The 17,848-nt window shown below is 44.7% G+C and overlaps 1 protein-coding gene across 9 annotated transcripts in view; it reads right to left on the bottom strand.

The window, feature by feature from the left end:
• The window catches only part of DCDC2 (doublecortin domain containing 2), a 123,979-nt gene that overhangs the window by 17,247 nt on the left and 88,884 nt on the right, over positions 1 to 17,848 (bottom strand). For 8 of the 9 annotated variants that reach the window (XM_045002842.1, XM_045002843.1, XM_045002839.1 and 5 more), the window contains one exon: positions 1,543 to 1,643. In XM_045002842.1, the coding sequence (XP_044858777.1) occupies positions 1,543 to 1,643 (101 nt within the window). The remainder of the gene's footprint in view (positions 1 to 1,542; positions 1,644 to 17,848) is intronic. The other variant, XM_045002845.1, reaches the window with a different exon arrangement.

Here is a 17,848-nt window from a genome sequence, read left to right as displayed (position 1 = left end):
ATCCTTCTGACAGCAGGGCTCCACCTGATGGCATAAGGCTGGAACAGCCCAATTCTGCCTTTCTTCAGCAATATGGCGAAAAGGGTTATGGCTAGAACATACTGTGGTCTGGATAGACTGGGCTAGTGGTCCATAGGTGTCTTAATCAAGATCGCTGTAACGTAGAATAACCTCTGTAGTTTTTGTGGGTGAGCCAGAGGAGTAGATTTGGGAGTTTAGGGAAGGATTGAAGTGTTATATTAAGAAAGAGTAATAGTGGGAGAGTTGAGGGCTTAAGAAAGGGGGAGGGGAGAGAGACTGAAAACATGAGGAAGGAGGAAGAGAACACAATGCAGGTAAAAATGAAGAAGAAGAAGGAAGAGAAAAAGGATACCCAAGACATGCAAGAGAAAGAAAAGTAGAGCTAAGGAAGGGAAAGGAGGAAGAACAAATGCAAGGGAGACATAAATTACGGTTAAAAAAAAGTTGAATGTCAAAATATTACACAGGAGTGATTGTTTTGTCTTTTGAAATATACCAGATGGTACCAAATGGCAGGTACTTCCCAAGAAGCTTTCCGGGGTGGGTGGGTGGACACCAGCAGATCCCCTTTATTAACCCTTCCTCAGTCTTAGTAAACTACTGAAGTTTTCTAGGCATCTTGAGGGATGGGCTACACTTTAAAACTCTTTTTTGCTGGTACAGCTTATTCCCTTTGGGAACTAGCTTAAGCTATGCCAGCAAAAGAACCCCTTTCCAGTATCAGCTGCTTCTCCACTAGTGGGGTAGCTTGTAAAACTCTACCAGTACAGCTCTGCTGGCAAACCCTTTCCAATGTAGACAAGGAGCAAATAAGAGGTGTGGGGGCATGGTTACTGGAAACAATGCTGTACGCTTCACTTCACCTCAGGACAGGGGCTTCTTTTTAAAGTAAACATTGTCTGAAGACTCAGGGGGTATTTGAGTAGATTTTGGGAGTGCAAGGACTTTGCACTGACACATAGGAAACTATGATGGGGTGGTGTGCCCTCTTAAGGGCAGTGGTGCCTAGTGGGTCAACCCATCCCACCATGTGATTTGGCCCATTAAGGTTTTTAAGAAGGTTAAAGACAGTCAGGGGCGGGGTTGTCTCCTGAACCATGATGAAGAACCGACTTGGACTCTTATAGGGACCCAGAGTGGGGTGACCTGGGTAACTAACAAAGTAAGTCACCTTTTACAGAAAGATTTAATAAATCAGACCCCACAAAGAGGTGTGGGGGTTGGTTTTTGAACCAACCTAAGTCTGGTAATTGGTGAAGAAAACATGTGCAGGCTGGGGCCACAAGGGAACATGCTGGACAGGCTCATCTCCTGACAGGAACAAATAACCAGGACTCAGAAAGCATTCAAGAAAAGGGAATGTATTCAAAAGCAGTGCAACCTTGCATACAATGCTGTACCAATGAATGTTACAAATGAACCCTGTAAAAAAAAAATGCAGCAGCCATCAAGGGAAGCGACAAAAGAAAAACACAAGATTTGTTTTCCACATTAGTCATTTGTTCAAAGCTTAAAGATTACCTGATCTACTGGAACCTCTACCTGAGTGTCTTCATCTTCCTGGATTTCCGCTGCCCCCCACGTTTCAGACCGTTTTTCACCAGCTTTGTAAATACCTTCATCTACAACCAGAAAGAAATACTGAGTAGACGTAAAGACCAATTGTGACACTGTGTGGAGCAACAACTGAACTGCACCTAAAATCTGCTTCTAAGAATAGCTTTCAAAGCTCACATACCATTTCCAGTGCAGACCTTTTAATGGATTTTAAATGTCTCATTATGTTCAATTTTGTTTCCTTTGTTTCTAATTACAGTTATACACACGCTACATTATGTAGGGGAGGAAGGAAAAAGAGAGATAGATCTGAACAAACACCCTGGATCTGAACTCCCCTCAACTCTGGGGAAACTCAGATGTGAACCTGATCTTCACAACACAGAGCTATCACATTACATATAAACAATAGAATATGCATATAGATTCAAAATTATGATATTAGCTCATGATAAATGAGCTAATAAAATTTCCAGTGCTAAGAAAAACAGCACAAGCGTAGAAGAACAAATAAATGTGGTGAATTATTGTAGCGGTGATATTACAATTTAGGATTTACGAAGATAACCAGGGGAATCAACTCCAGTTCCCCATACATAGCCTGAACAATAGAAGAAACTCTACAGTTCTGTTTTGCAAGGGCACTGGGAAGCCACAGAGAGCCTGCCCAGGACCATGGAGAGGGTTGTTTCAGGTAGGCAAGACTAATAGGTCCACCAGCAGATAGTCGATTCCCAACCTTATTCTAGTTCACATCAGTTTTATTTGTTTTTATTTGATTTGATTCATTTGTTATTGTACTCTGCAAGTAACTTCCAAATGCCTTAGCCAGGCACATTTTTTGTACCAGAAAACTGGGAAGGAAAAACTAGAATGACAGGTGTAGTTTGTAACTTCAAAGAGTAATAAGGGTTTAAAAAACAGAAAAAACAGTTACTTACCTTTCATAACTGTTGTTCTTCGAGATGTGTTGCTCATGTCCATTCCATGCTAGGTGTGCGCACACCACATGCACTGTTGCCAGAGATTTTTCCCTTAGTGGTATCTGTTGGGCCGGCTCTGGCCCCCTCTGGAGCCACAGGCGTATGCACCGATATAAGAAGCACCAACAGCCCTATGCCATCTCAGTTCCTTCTTGCCAGTAACTCTGACAGAGGGGGAGGAGAGTGGGTCAAGGAATGGACAGGACCAACGCATGTCAAAGAAAAAGAGTTTTGAAAGGCAGGTAACTGTTTTTAATTCTTCCAGTGCTTGCTCATGTCCATCCCAGGCTAGCTGACTCACAAGCAGGACCCCAGGAAGTGGGCTCAAAGTTCATGAATGTGCAGACTGCAACACTCTTCTCCCAAAACTGGCATTGTCTTGGGCCAGGGGTGCCAGAATAGGGGGGGCCCTCCCACTTTTTAAAGTGGACGGGCCTGGCTCATCCACTTTTCATCATGGCCCCCTGTGCCTCCTCTTCCTCCCCAAAGCTGGAACCTGGCCCGAGGAGCTATGGGGAGCTGCAGGCCCTCCACCTGCCCAGGGCAGGGGGGACGAGAGCAGCCCCCAGCCTGTGTCCCCGCCACTCGGGCCACCCATCCAGGGCAGATATAGGGTCCGTGACTCCCCACAGCTGCCCAGGCAGCTCTTACCATGGCCCAGCTGTGGCTCTTCGGCCTCTGAGGACCCACCTCCAGGCTAGGCTGGAAGCCGGAGCCAGGTCAGGGTAACATCCTCATGGGCAACTGTGGAAAGCTATGGACCCTCCACCGGCCCTAGGTGGTAGACCTGGGGGGTGGAGACACAGGCCGGGAGCTGCTCTCAGGCCTCCCCACCCGGGGCAGGTGAAGGGGCCCGAGAGACCTTGTGCCCCCACCCCCACACACACTTTTAGGAAGAATCTGTTGCCCCTATCTTGGGCCTGTTGGGTGATGGTGTAGTGGGACGTGAAGCTATGAACTAACAACTAGGTTGGGGGCTCTGCAGATATCCTGAATTGGTACCTGTGTGAGGAATGCTGCCGATGGAGCCTGGGCTCTTGTGGAATGAATGGTCACGATGGCTGGAGGTGGGATGTTCGCCTGCTCATAGCAAGCCCGAATACAGGCAGTTATCCAGGACGAGAAATGTTTTGGGTTGACACAGGTAGCCCTCACATCCTTTTTGCTATTGCCACAAAGAGATGTGTGGATTTCCAGAAGGGCTTAGTCTTCTCAATACAAAAGGCAAGGGCCCGCTTAATGTCCAACGTATGAAGCCATCATTCCTCAGAGCTTTTGGGAAGAAGACAGGTAGCAAAATGACCTTGTTGTGGAATTGTGCCATCAGCCTTGGCAGGAAGCTGGATGGGGGCGCAGTTGAACCTTGTCCTTGAAGAGCAATGTGTAAGGTGATTCTGACATAAGGGCCTTGATCTGAGTGACCCTTCTGGCCGAGGTGATCGCCACTAGGAAGGCGACCTTCCAGGAGAGAAGTAGTAGGAAGCATGATGTTAACAGCTTGAAGGAGGGCCCATACGTCTCGACAGGACCAGGTTTAAGTCCCGTGGTGGGGGGTGTCAGTTTGCGAACCTGAGGCTAGAGTCTTTCCAACACCTTGGGAAACTGGGCTGTCATTTCATGGGAGAACACTGATCTGCCATTCTCTGGGGAGTGGAAGGCTGAGATGTCTACCAAATGAACCTTAATAGATGAGAGTGCCAGACCCTGGTGCTTTAGGTGAAGCAAACAGTCCAAGATAGACTGAAGAGAAGATAGAGATGGAGAGAGATCCCGTTCGGAGGCCCACCAAGTGAAATGTTTCCACTTGGCCAAGTAGGTAGCCTTGGTGGAAGACTTTCTACTACCTAGAAAGACCTGTCAAACCTGTTCCAAGCAGGCCTGTTCTTCAGGGTTCAGCTATGCAGCATCCATGCAGTTAGGTGCAGAGAGGCAAGGTTTGGGTGACGCAACCAGCTGTGGTCTTGTGAAATCAAGTCTGGGCAGAGTGGAGCTGCCACCGAGAGATCCAGAATTGTGCCAAATCAATGCTGGCGTGGTCACGCTGTTGCTATCAGGATAATTCTTGTCTTGTCCCATTTGATTTTCAGAAGAACCTTATGAACCAAGAGGATCGGAGGAAAGGCATACAGTAGGCAGAAGTGGCATTGGAATTGGGGGCGGGGGTCCTCCCACTTTTAGAAAGTAGGGGGCCTGGCACGTCTACTTTTAGCAGGGGTGGACCCTGCCCCCTTCCCCTCCTCCTCTTCTCCCCAAAGCCCCACCCCTGGGGCAGGCCAGCATGGAGCCCAGCCGGGAAACTCGGGCAGATGTGGCTGACCCTCCACCTGCCCGGGGTACAGGGGGGCTGAGAGCAGCCCCTGGCCCGTGTCCCCATCTGGCCAACAGCAGGTGGAGGGTCCACAACTCCGCACAGACTCCCCACAGCTGCGTGCGTGCCTTTCCCCGACCCAGCTCTGGCCAGGTGGGGAGGGGGGGAAGCCTCAGAGCCGCAGCCCAGCCACGGTAAGAGCTGTGCAGGCAGCTGTGAGGAGCCACAGCATGGACCCTCCACCTGCCCTGAGCAGGGTGCTCGGGGGGCAGGGACACAGGCCAGGGGCTGCTCGGGCCCTCCACCCAGGGCAAATGGAAGGTCCACCACAGCTCCCCGCATGGCTCTTACCATGGCCGGGCTGCAGAGCTGAGCCCTCACCCCACCCCCCACAGCCAGAGCCGGGTCAGGGAGAGTTGCATGCGCAGCTGTGGGGGGCTTGGGTCCCTCCACCTGCCCTGCATGGGAAGCCAAGGGGAGGTTGGGTAGACGGCTGCTTTCAGGCCCTTCCCCGGCCCTGATCTGGCTTCCAGCTTGGCCAGGGCCTAGGGAGGTGCACGGCCCCAGCCCCCACACTTTTGGTAGGGCTCTGGCACCCTTGGTAGGTGATCTGCTCACAAGAGCAGGAAGGCATCCGAGAGGGAGCCTGGGCCGTGCCCAAGGAGCGAACAGAACTAATGGCATTTTCTGTTCTGCCTGGTGGCAAACAGGTCCACCTAGGGAGGCCCCACTTTTGGAAGATGACACTGACAACCTCCAGGTGAAGAGACAACTCGTGGTGACAGGAGAAGGACTTGCTGAGGTAATCCGCCAATATGTTCCAGGTTCCCAGGCGATGAGATGCCTCGAGATGAATGGAGAGTCTCGCACAGAAAGAGAGGCTGCTGGGGCTTGAAGTTCGCTGTAGGCACCACCAGGGACCCCCAGGGCGGGGTAGGGGAGCAAGTACAGGTAATCAAATCTGCTTTACTGGCACATAATACTTTCTCTGCCCTCTTTGAAGTGGGGGCCAGAGAAGAAGAGGTTTGCCACAGGGCCTTGACTGGCCCCATCACCACCTCACTGATGGGCAGGGCCACCTTGGATGGAGTTGCTGCAGCCAAGATATCAATAAGGCTGTATGATGTTTCTTTGAGCTCCTCGATCTCCAAGCCCACGTTTGAAGCAACCTGCTTCAGTAGGTCTTGAAAGGCCCTGAAATCATCCTGGGCTGGGACCTGCAACAGCCTCATCTGGGGAGGATGAGGAGGAGGCTTGCACCAGAGGAGGGGTTCCTTCCTTTTCCTCGACAATGTCCCCTAGAGGCATCTCTTGGACTTCGGCACTGCAGTCGGGATCCAGTGCTGAGCAGGAAGGAGCAGTAGCCCGTATCTCAGAGACCACCAAGTGGAAGGAAGGCCCTGGTACTGGGAGAAACCCCCAGGGATTCCAGTAGGGCCACTGCATCAGCCAAGTGACCCGCTAGCCAGGTACCTGCTGGGGGACTGGCACTGAAGCTCAGGGGGGCATAGGCTGGGTACTGATGGTGGGCTTTTGGCGGTACATAGGGTTCCCTTTCAGACTCCGAAGAGGATTCTTCTCTTGGCAACCATGGTGGAGCAGTACCTGCTTCTGCCTCTATATGGTGCGAGAATTATGGGGAACAGTGGCGTGCCAGGGATTGGGATGCTGGGATCATGTGGGGCTTTCCCCTGGACGATGCCAGGAGGCCTGGTGCTGAGAAGGCACCTGATGCACCCTGTTCCCTCCTGCTTCCAGACACCAGAGCTGGTAGGTGCCCCATGAGGTTGGAGGGACCAGAAGAGAGAGGTTCCAGGGTTGATGGCACCATGAGTCCGCTGATACCATGGTGGCTTCATGGTCTGAAGTCCCAACAGATTTGTCAGAACAAAAAAGGGTCATTCCAGCAACAATCCCAGGCAGTATGAAGGAACTGAGAGGGTGCGGGCTGGTGGCACCCCTTATACCGGTACATATGCGCGCAGCTCCACAGGGTGCTAGAGCCGGCTCAAGAGATACCACTAAGGGAAAAAACTCCGGCAACAGTGCACACGGTGCACACACATGTAGCACTGAATGGACATGAGCAAGCACTTGAAGAATGATGGGTACCAGCACTAAAAACCAATGGGGAAAGGTTGCTCTGCAACTTTCTGATGAACTACGCAAGACTGATAGATATCCATTTCTGATATACCCAAGTGCTGATTGTACCAGCACTGAGCATTGATATCACATGTAGGAAGAATTTCCCCTGATCATGTAGTAGCAGCGTGTGCACCAGTGAAGCACAAGTACAGAGGTGCTGTGATAATGGACTGAAATAAAAAAATTGTGTGTAAAGAGCATGCTTGTAGTAATGAGAGATTTTAACTAGGCAGGCATAAACTAGGGCACACCAAGTTAAGAGAATACATCAATAAATATTGAGTGAAATCCAATAGATATACTGGAGAAATTTAAAGTATGTATAGGTACCTACATCATCAACCAGTAAATAAAAAATAAAAAAACAGTGGAGTATGTCAGGTACAAATATCAGTTAGAAAGGAAAATGAAAGTGTTAGAGAATAAAAGTTTTAGATGTGCACATGCACATACACTCTACAGCCTATTGATACACTAAAGGCACCTTTGACACAACCTAAAAGTGCCCCTATGCAAAACAACATTCCAGCCTAACTCAAGTGCAGCAATGCCATTCAATATGGCCCGTAACCAGCAACCCAAATAAATAAAAAACGAAAACCACCCTTCTTCTCTAACAAGTCACCACCCTTACTATTCAGCTCCATTGTCAAGTGCCTGGGGAGGTGGGGTATAAGACGAGTTTGCAGCATGCCCTGAAGGTCATCAGATTCAGACCCTTTATGGACCAAGGAGTGGCAAGGAGCAAATTTCAAAGAAGTATGGCCCTCACAGAGAACGTCCTTTCAGCAGTCTTATTTATACCAACTGGGCTTCTGTGCAAGCGTCTCTGTTGATCTCAACTGTGATAGCATGACATGTGGAGAGAGTACAATATAAAAAGCAAACCACAGTTAGAGAGTGAAAAAGAAATTTTCTGCATAGGGGGATCACTAGCTGGAAAGGGCTGCTCCATCTCATTGCCTAGATACAAGTAGCTTTGCCGCCAAAGGATTTGTGCTTAGCTCTCCGGTCTTGCAATCCACCTTCTAACCCCAGGCGACAGCTTCCTTAGCAGGTACTTCCAAACTAAATTGATTCACCTCTGAAAGTACAACTTAGACATAATACCTCAGGTGGGTCTTCTAGATTCATATAGAGTGACCCATAATTTCCACACCAACAGAAAAATTGCTAGCCTGAGCTCCCATTCCCATATAACATCTGCTAGGTTAGCTTAGCAGTTAAGCGACTGATCTTAATTGGCAGAGGGTGCTGTTTCACCTAGTTCTTTAGTGCTGCTGCTTCTTGAGCTAGCCTTGTGCTCCTGGTGCTCCTTTGCTTGTTGATGTAAGAGACTACAATCATGTTGTCTAGATGAATTGGGAGATATAATATCTGTTTCTTGAAGGCCAGTTGGGTGACTTTCTCAACTCAGAGCTTTCCTGAAGGGCTGTCCCTTAAGTAGACTGATGAAGTAACTTCACTTGCTTGGACCAGGTTTCTTGAACTACAGAGTCACTCCCCATCTCAGAGGCTGGTATTTAGTGTAAATGTTATTCCTTACAGGTCCTGCAATAACATCCCTCTCTTCTGGCGCACAGTCTTCCAACCAAAACACACATTGTCTGGCCTCTGGAGACAGAAGGATCCTTGCTTGTAGGTCACTGTCCCTCAGTTTCCACTGAGCCAACAGAAGATGCAGAAAGAGGATGTACATGTTCCTGTCCAGTGCTCCAGTCCTAAAAAAAGAAGTGCCAGTACACACTTTTGGCACTATCACTCTGTGAAGGTATGGGAGGTCACCCCAGCACACATCCCTCTGGTCAATCACAGCACCACACAGCGTCCTGCCTTGATCTCCCTCCACCTGGGGTGTAAACAAGCCCAGACCAGTTTCAGATATTAGAGAGCGCCCTCCATGGAGGGTCTCTTTTATTTACCAGAAAGTCTTTAACTGAACAACCTCACACAGACATACACAACACCTTTCTACCTCAGCTTCCTGGTTTGTCATTTGTCTTGAGTTTAGTATTTGCCTCTGTCCAGGAGCTCTGTCTGGTTGCTGTTGCCTCAGAACTCCTGATGCTGTCTGGATGGAGTTTTCCTCTGTCGTACAGGTATGTGGAGGTCTCTCAAAAGGCTGTTCCAAACATCAGGCAGGGCTCTCTGGCCTCTCTGCCCATTGTGAATTCTCTGCTCCCTTGGAGCATTTTTTCCAGGCTTCCTGCCCTGGTAGGCTCACCACAGAGCTTTCTGTTTCTAAGATCCCCCTTTAGGCTCTCTGCCCTAGAAGCATAGTTTCTGTTTGGCTCAGATTCCATCTACCTCCATCTCCTTACACTGGGAGCACAGGTTCCACTTAATTGAAGTGCGCTGTCTCTCTCTCTCTCTTCTAACAGCACAGCTTTTGTCTGGTTCAGGCTCTCTGGGAGCTCCAATCTGTTGGAGCTTCCTTTCTCTACTGAAGTCTCTCTCTCTCTAATGGAGGTCCTTAGCCTTTTATCATGCTCAGGTGCTTCCCTGCCTAATTAAATGCCACCAGTTACTCAAGTGATTTAACTACTCCCAGGTGAACCTGAGCTGTCCCTATCTCTCTTGTGGAGCCTGTCTGAGGTACGCTGGGCCTCTGACCCCTTCAGAGGGTCAGCTACCCTCTGACACACTCGTAAGTGATGGTTCCACAAGTACCACAATGCTGTTAAAAGTGCTGTAATGGCATTCCTGAGTGTTCTGGCACAACTTGAACTCTGTTTCTGGCCAAGGGAATCATATCTATGAAAGTTGTAATTCTCCCCATGAGCTGAAGAATCTGCTGGATCGAATGGGCTTGATCCCATCCAAAGCTGCCAGACCTCTTGATGATGATCTATAGTAGCATTACCACCATAGCTACCAGACTCGTTGCAACAAAGGGACATTTTAGATTGTTTTTTTTTAAAAGGTAGTGTAAAAACTTTGGAGGAGTTGTGGCACTCAGTACATCTGAAAACCAGACCCATAGGACAGTGGTTGCCAGCCTTTCCAGACTGTACCTGTTTCAGGAGCCTGATTTGTCTTGCCTACCCCAAGTTTCACCTCACTTAAAATCTATTTGCTTACAAAATCAGACATAAAAATACAAAAGTGTCAAAGCACACTACTGCTGAAAAATTGCTTCCTTTCTCATTTTTATCATATACTAATAAAATGAATTGCAGCTTCCAGACTGAGAAACACTGATATAATATATAGAGCAGTATAAACAGGCCATTGTCTGTATGAAATTTTAGTTTGTACTAATGCTTTTTATGTTGCCTGTTGTAAAACTAGGCAAATATCTAGATGAGTTGATGTACCACAAGGAAGACCTCCAAAGGTAGGCACACCCCTGGCTGAGAACCACTGCCATAGGACCCAGGATCACTGCTATTGAAGAAAAAGACACATTAGATCATGTCTATCCCCCTACAATGACTAGTTCCCATTAAAGGACATATCAGATATTAGAATGATACTGCACTTGGTTATATATATTTCATAAAATTCAGTGGGGCTCAACCATCAGGCAAGACAAGTGTACACTCAGTGCAGATGAGAAGCAAAGGTGGTGGGGGGGAGGGACGTGAATGTATCTTTCCACAACCTTGATCCTCAGCCAGCTGGAGCTGAAATGAACACCAGGGAAACTTACGGCAGTTTCAGGACTGCTCTAAATCACACTGCCAGCAGCCACAGTAGCCCAGGATCTGTCAGAGAGTCTACCCTGTCCCTCCCTGCACTCTGCTGGTTATGCTGGCTTTGCACCACCTGACAAGGGGAACCCTCAACTACCCCTACAGAGACACTCCAACTGCTTTGGGCTGCCAACTAAACCCCAAAGAGGGAAATGTAGATAAATTAATAACAAATGTGGTAGAAAAACTAGATATCTCAAAATATTCTGAGAGACATAATTCACCAAGGATATTTTTCCACTGTCTAAACAATGTTCATAACCCTGTGCAGATACGCCATTTAATAAATGGGGACAATCCTGTAGAAAGAGCCACAGGAACTGCATATTTGGAACTTCTGAGGAAAACAGAAGAGCTGAAATGCCGAGACCCTTTCCTGTTCGATGCGGTTCAGTATTTCAGTGTAGCCTGACTGGAATCCATTTGTACGCTTTGCTAAACAAGAACCTTACATGAATGTATTAAATGGTAAATGAGTAACACATTCAAATAACCGGTAAGAAATCTATATATTTTAAATAATTAAGCACAGCAATTAATTCCTCTTGTATAAGCTCCTTTCCTAACCAGCCCTAACTATAAAAAATTTATTGTAGCACAAATCATAACATTATACCCAGCCATTTAATGCATTTCAGATTTGAAACTGATTGAAGTTTAGCAATAGGGATAAAAGAAAGTCATTGTAACAATGGCCTGCCCTGAATATTTTACAGAAATCTGAGACATTTATTAACTGTAAGCTCTATATGTAAGGAAGAAAGTTAATATGACTATAAAAATATTAATGTGTATTACGAGACTCTGCCTCATAAACTGCTAAGTCAAATGAAAAACAAAATGTAAAAAATCTGTGGCTCATTAAATCTGAGATTGCTATGAGGGATGGAGGGGACGTATGAGTTTATGCTTGTCTGTGACAATTTTCTTTTTGAAAAAATCTCCAGGCTGCATTGTGGTGGAAGATCCATGATTTTTCCTTTAAATGGGTTTGGTGGTAGTTCATTATGTGTGAAGAGAGAAGGAATTAAACAGAAATTGGCGGCAGGAAACCTGAATATGAAAAATACTTTTTTTCATCTCATGCTAATGTGGTCGACAGGATCAAGCTTTTAAACATTTAGTTGCTTGCTTCAGAATGTACTGAATTCCTAATAAGAATTCACTCAGCTATAGATTGCTGACAACAGACTATCTCAATGAAAATTGCAAAAGCTGCTTCCAGAAGGCTGACCTTGTATGAAGCAGTCTCCTTTATTGATAGGAATGCAGTGAATGCTAGAGCAGAGAAAAGGGTGTTTCACTTGTATGCAGTAGTTCGTTCTGAAAGGATCACGTTATTTATCTTACAGTTCGCTCTTACAAAAGAGAATGAGTGTGATATTTTGGGACTTGTTTTTCCCCCCATCTTCTTTGAACATTCTCCATATTTATTTTCTCTCTCTGCTTCTAGGTGTCTAATTTATTCATTTATTGCTCAATTGACAGTTATAGACCATTAAAGACTATGTGTATGTTATAATAATAAAGTATCACCTGTTTAGTCTAGATCTGTTTTGACTTCTTTTCAGTTTTAAAATACATCACTCTCTTAGATCCCTAGTGTAACTCATCTCTCATAATGGCAAAACTTTTGTACAGGACCAGATGAAACACTGCAACTTATATTCTATTTTACTCTATATAGGGTCTTATTCTGCATTCATCACTGGAGTATCTGAGTGCCTTCCAGTACTGCATTAAGCAATGTGACTAATCTGTCACATGTGGTTTGTTCTCTCATTCTGTCCCCCAGGCAGAAATGTGTGTACAGTGGAGTGTTTTGTTTTGTTAGGGAGAGTTTTACTTTTTTATGTACATGTTTCTATGTTTATATTAGAGAAGGCAAAATTGAAAAAGTGTGCCTTGCACTAGGAACGGAAGGTGGTGAGGTTTGTGGCAGCTGTAAGACTATATTCAGTGTCACATGACTGCTACTAATGAAGCATTGTGATATAGACTAATTGTAAAACAATGATCTTATTTCCTTCATCAGTTGTAAGTCCAGGAAAATCTCTGCAAATAAATATGATTATGATTTCTCTCTCACGAACAATAAATCAATAAATAAACATGACTTTCTTCTTTACTGAGTTATTGTCAATGCTTCTCTTCCTTTAGCATAGTTCATATGCATGGTAACTTCTCAATGAGCTGGTCATATTACTATGTTTGAACTACAGATTTTTTAGAACAACTAAGAGTCAACATTGTGTAAACATGGTCATTAACATTTTTAACTCTGAATATCAGCCATGCACTCAACTATCCCAATGTTTACATTATGCTAAATTAACATTCTCTTGGTATTAGTGGCACTCATTCTTAATGAAAAGTGAAAATAAAATGCACTTCTATGGAAGAGATGTGTTTATGGAACTACAAATGAAAGATGATGCATACTGTATGCCTACACAGTATTGATCTAATACCCATCAGCTCTCATTTTCTTTTTTATCGAACTCCTAATCCTCACAAAATAAAATTCACTAAGGTCTCAGGCTGAAGGAATCACTTTCATTCTTGAGGGAAAAAATTGAGATTGTGGTTTCTGTTTTATAATCAATGATAGTTCAAATGTACTCAGCTTCTGATTTTGAAATTAAATTCCTGTAGTTGCTAAAAAAAAAATCTATAAGAGCCACTAGTGATTATGAAAGGCAAAAAATAACGTGACAGTAAGACAGGTCACCTCTCTAGGCGGACCCAACACCTTATATGCTGGTTGGTTAATGTCACTGAATGGTATTTTAGAGTAGATACTTGCAAAATATGTGTGGGAAACCACCACAGATATGTGTAATATGTGACAAGGAGTTTATTTTAGGGGGAGATTTTCAAAGGCATAAATATGAGTTAGGTGCTCAATAAAGAGGATGATTCAGAAAGTCGAACATCAGTAAATAGTACTAGAAGATTATACTAAACTATCACACCCTACAAAAACTCTGCACTAATGCTACAATCTGCTAAATATGGCATCAGAAAATAATCTTCTAGGTATGATATTGAGCTTGTATTAATGAATTGGTTCCAAAGGAGCTTTCATCAATTTTATTAGGATCACATGGATGTCTCAAACATCTGGCTTTTAAAAGAGATGGGTTTTGCATATTTTTATTTTAACTAGCCCCTCGATGCCAGCATTTTGGATGTCTCCTTATGACACACTAATGCAAAATGCTCTGAATAATTCCTATCGGGATGAGACTGGTATCCTTTTTCTAATGTTTCAGAATTTAACTGGGCTATGAGGAAATGGATGCCTCTGAAGGTGATGATGAAGCCTAACACAATAAAGAGTGTGCTTTGGCCTTTTAAAGATGGTTTTATGGGATGAAAGATTGCTCACCAAGTTGGCACTGAACAATATAAATGTGAGGGATATAGACCTGAACAGCTTGCACAGTTCTTTTCATTTTCCAATCAGATCATATAACTGAAGTATTTTAAATTGGCTCTTATTTCCTAAGGCTAAAGTAGGATTTTACTGTCTAGAAATGGGCTAAACGACTATTTGCACAATAGGTGCCAATCAAATAAACAGTGTGGTAAAATATCTAACACAACCATGGATGGAGGAGATATCACAACAACACATGCTTTTGGTATCACTTTAATAAACCCAATTATTGCTGAGGCACAGCTGCAGTAATCTACGGCTCTAAACCTCACTGATATTTCCAGTTGCAACCACTGTAAGAAAAAACATGTTCAGTATTGCTTATGCTATTACCAGTGTAACACAAATCCAATCATATCATTATTACGTCTAATAGGTTAGAAAAACTGAAATGCTAGCTTGCAGTCTACCAGATTTGTCATAAACATGAAGGGATTTATACATAAAAAAATAAGTAATTCCTCAATCATCTTGATTTTATGGGATTGTGACATGCATGGGTTATGATACGTATGGCATACTGGTGAAACACTGTTTCTAGTATGTGCATTTAAAAAAAAAGCAAATTCAAAAATAATGTATGGCTAACTTGGCCGTCTGAACTGTGCTGGAAGATTTAGGTTAAGCCTTTAAATATTATATGGACCAGGGCTGGCTATAGGCACCAGCAAACCAAGCACGTGCTTGGGGTGGCACAATTGCAGAGGCAGCATTCCGGGGGTGGCAGTTGTGCCTAAAGCCGGCCCTGATATAGACATAATTCTTGATTAATTAAATCCTGGAATCAACGTCCTTCAAACATTTGGCACTTATGTACTCAAACAGAAGAGCAGATTCTAAGCTTGTGGAGCAAAAACACATTGTCTCCAAAGAATATTTAGTTTTTATCCACTTCAGCATACTCCAAAGAGTGCACATTTCAATTCTGTGTATAGTTTATTTGGTCGAAATTAAAATGAAACCAATAGCAACTTCTAATGTATATAGCACATTAAAATATGAAGACTCTTAAAGCACTGTACATAGGAAACAAAAATCAGGAGGAACACTACCCAAGATGTGGCAGATGAGCAAATGTGGTGCTATTTTCAAATATGCTGTTAAAAGTAGATATATTTGTAATTTGTAAATCTATGACTGCTGTCCATTCTGTTCATTATAAGTGAAATGTGAAACCCTGTATTTATTTACAGTACAATACAATACAAATAAAGCAAGGACGTAATTCTAAAACATAGGTTTTCTTATTGGCAGCCTCTTTACTATGATTGAGTGGAAGGTCTCTCTCCAGCTCCCGCCCTTTAAAAAAAATATTTTGAACAGCACAATCAAGGAATAGTGACTTTCTTGGAGACATGCGATAGTCTGAGTCATTCAAACTATTTTTCTAAGAACTCTTTAGAAGAGGGGTAGGAGGACAACTCAAGGGAGATCAGTGGACTGATCTCTATGAGAACTAGAGTTAACTTTGGAGGAAAACTAGGTACCAAGTAGATGGATACTTTGACCTGAAGTAAGATCAGGAAAGAACCTATAAGAAAAGAACTGCTAGTTCTCTCATCCAGCGGAAATGACCAACAACATGGCCATCTCAACCGAAAGTCACCCACCCAAATAGGACCCTAAACTTATGAAGAGGTTATGCAAAAATATTTTCAGAATCCAAACAATAGACCTAGAAGAGAGATTCTTGTCTACTCTCATGAATCTGGTGACTAGACCCTGGTGTAATGGTGTGCTAAACTGTATTATACTGTTCAGCTACTAGGCACCATGTGTAACATATTTAAATGAAGCTCACATCAGCCATTCCTGGCAGTTCACATCTCTGGTATATCTCTCTGAGAAGGAGGCTCTGTAGCCAGTCTACATCTGGTACGGGAATCTCAGCTGCTAGCAGCATGCCCATCACCTATCTTGTACAAAGTATACATGACAGCGAGGTCCCAATGGCAAAACAGGCTATGTTTGCTTCCCAGTGGACATATTCAGGTAGAGAGATGGCAATATGCAGGAAGGTGACTGCTCAAGCTATGGATGTTAGGAATTCTCTAGGTCCCACCACAGGCATAATTGTCCAGGGTGATTGGCATATTGATTTTTCTGTATTCTACACTAGAACTAAACCTCTTCAAATTTAAGACTGGATGCAGAAAATCATAACCCTCCCCCCCAAGCTTTTTGTCATCACAAACAACAGAGCACAGACCCCTGCAAAGCAATCCTTGACTGACACCCGAAGATGGTTCTGCTGTAGGGCCAGCCACACTGTTTCTTGCTTCTCTGCCTGATAAGAGATGGGAGATGGCACAAATCAGTGGGAATTTGGAAAAGACTATAAATCCACAAATATCCGAATGAGATCATAGATAGCACCCAGCTATCTTTGGTAATCTGCCCTCACTGCTTACAGGAAATGGAGATTTCCTCTCACTGGAAGCAGGGATGGGCCTTGCTTCCCTGACATTAAAAACTCTCTTTCACCAGCATTGTGCACTCCTGCTGCCACAGGTCTATACCTCAGGACTTTTGCTCAGTCGGACCTTGGGGCCTATGACCTCTACCAATACTTAAATGGGAATCGGAGGGGCTGGATGATCCTGGCACAGGAAAGATGATCAGCTTCTTGGGCTTCATTTCATCACAGAGGCTCTGAAGAGCTTGATGCAAAGCTTCCCCAGAAAACGTCTCACCTTTAACAGGAGTAGCTATGAGCGTCTGCTTGGTCTGAATCTCCTGGAACTGTAGCCTTAAGAGGATTCTCTTCTCTTGAGCCTGTTTATATGTATCCAGGTGACTACTTCCAAGGGGACATCATTCATGTAGCTGGAAATGAAGTGGAGGCTAGAACAGGCTTCCTTCACCTACTTGTGACCCAGTAAGAATCCTGATCCACAGCCTGCTGCTAAATTGCTATAGGAACTGCTCCAAAGAACACTGAAGTTGAAAGGAGTCTTTTTAGAGCATAACGTTCTGGCTGAATCCTCCAAAATAGTTGTTGTGTTCAGTTCATGCTTTCTTTTGGATTCCAGCTTCCTGTCAAAAGGATCTTTCAGAGAAAATTCCCTCCTCTATGTGAGAGCAGGTATCTTCAAGTGAGGAGTTAACTCCGTGTCTATATCCGTGAGAGACCTGGGGTTTCCTATGCTTCTTGAGCAGGTGGTCCATTAGGATAGGATGAGAATCTAGCACATTACAGGATTCATTGACACTTTCTTAGATGTCCTTGTGGGAAAAGAAACAGCCAAAGGGTTCTTCCCACATAAACAGCCTCTTCTAGAGGGCTTTTGCTCTTGGGAGATATCCTGGGGGAAATCCAGGATGGAGGATACCATTTCCTCGGTGGTGTTGAAGACTCAATCTCTAAGGAGCACTCATCCTCTTCCTCTGGGTTTTCCAGTACCCTGGGACTGACAGCCAGATGGCAAGAGGCTGCTTCCCCTGGCCTCTGCTTTGAGATGAATTTGGTAGGTACTAAGGAAATTAAAGTGGAAGAATGCCTCCAGACAAGGATTGCCACCTCCAAGACACAGAAAACTCATCCACTGGCCACCGACCCCACCAAAATAACAGTCCTACTGCCAACTATAGCTAATTATTACTAAAATGTTTGAGAGAATCATTTCACATGGACTCTCAGTGCCACTCAGGTTTGTCCCAGCCAGTGGTGCTGTGACCTCATATGCCAGATCGC

The sequence above is a fragment of the Mauremys mutica genome, chromosome 2 (assembly GCF_020497125.1).
Source record: "Mauremys mutica isolate MM-2020 ecotype Southern chromosome 2, ASM2049712v1, whole genome shotgun sequence".
NCBI classification, from domain to species: domain Eukaryota; kingdom Metazoa; phylum Chordata; order Testudines; family Geoemydidae; genus Mauremys; species Mauremys mutica.
Note: the sequence above shows the minus strand (reverse complement) of the source record. Positions and strands in the feature narration are given on the sequence as shown.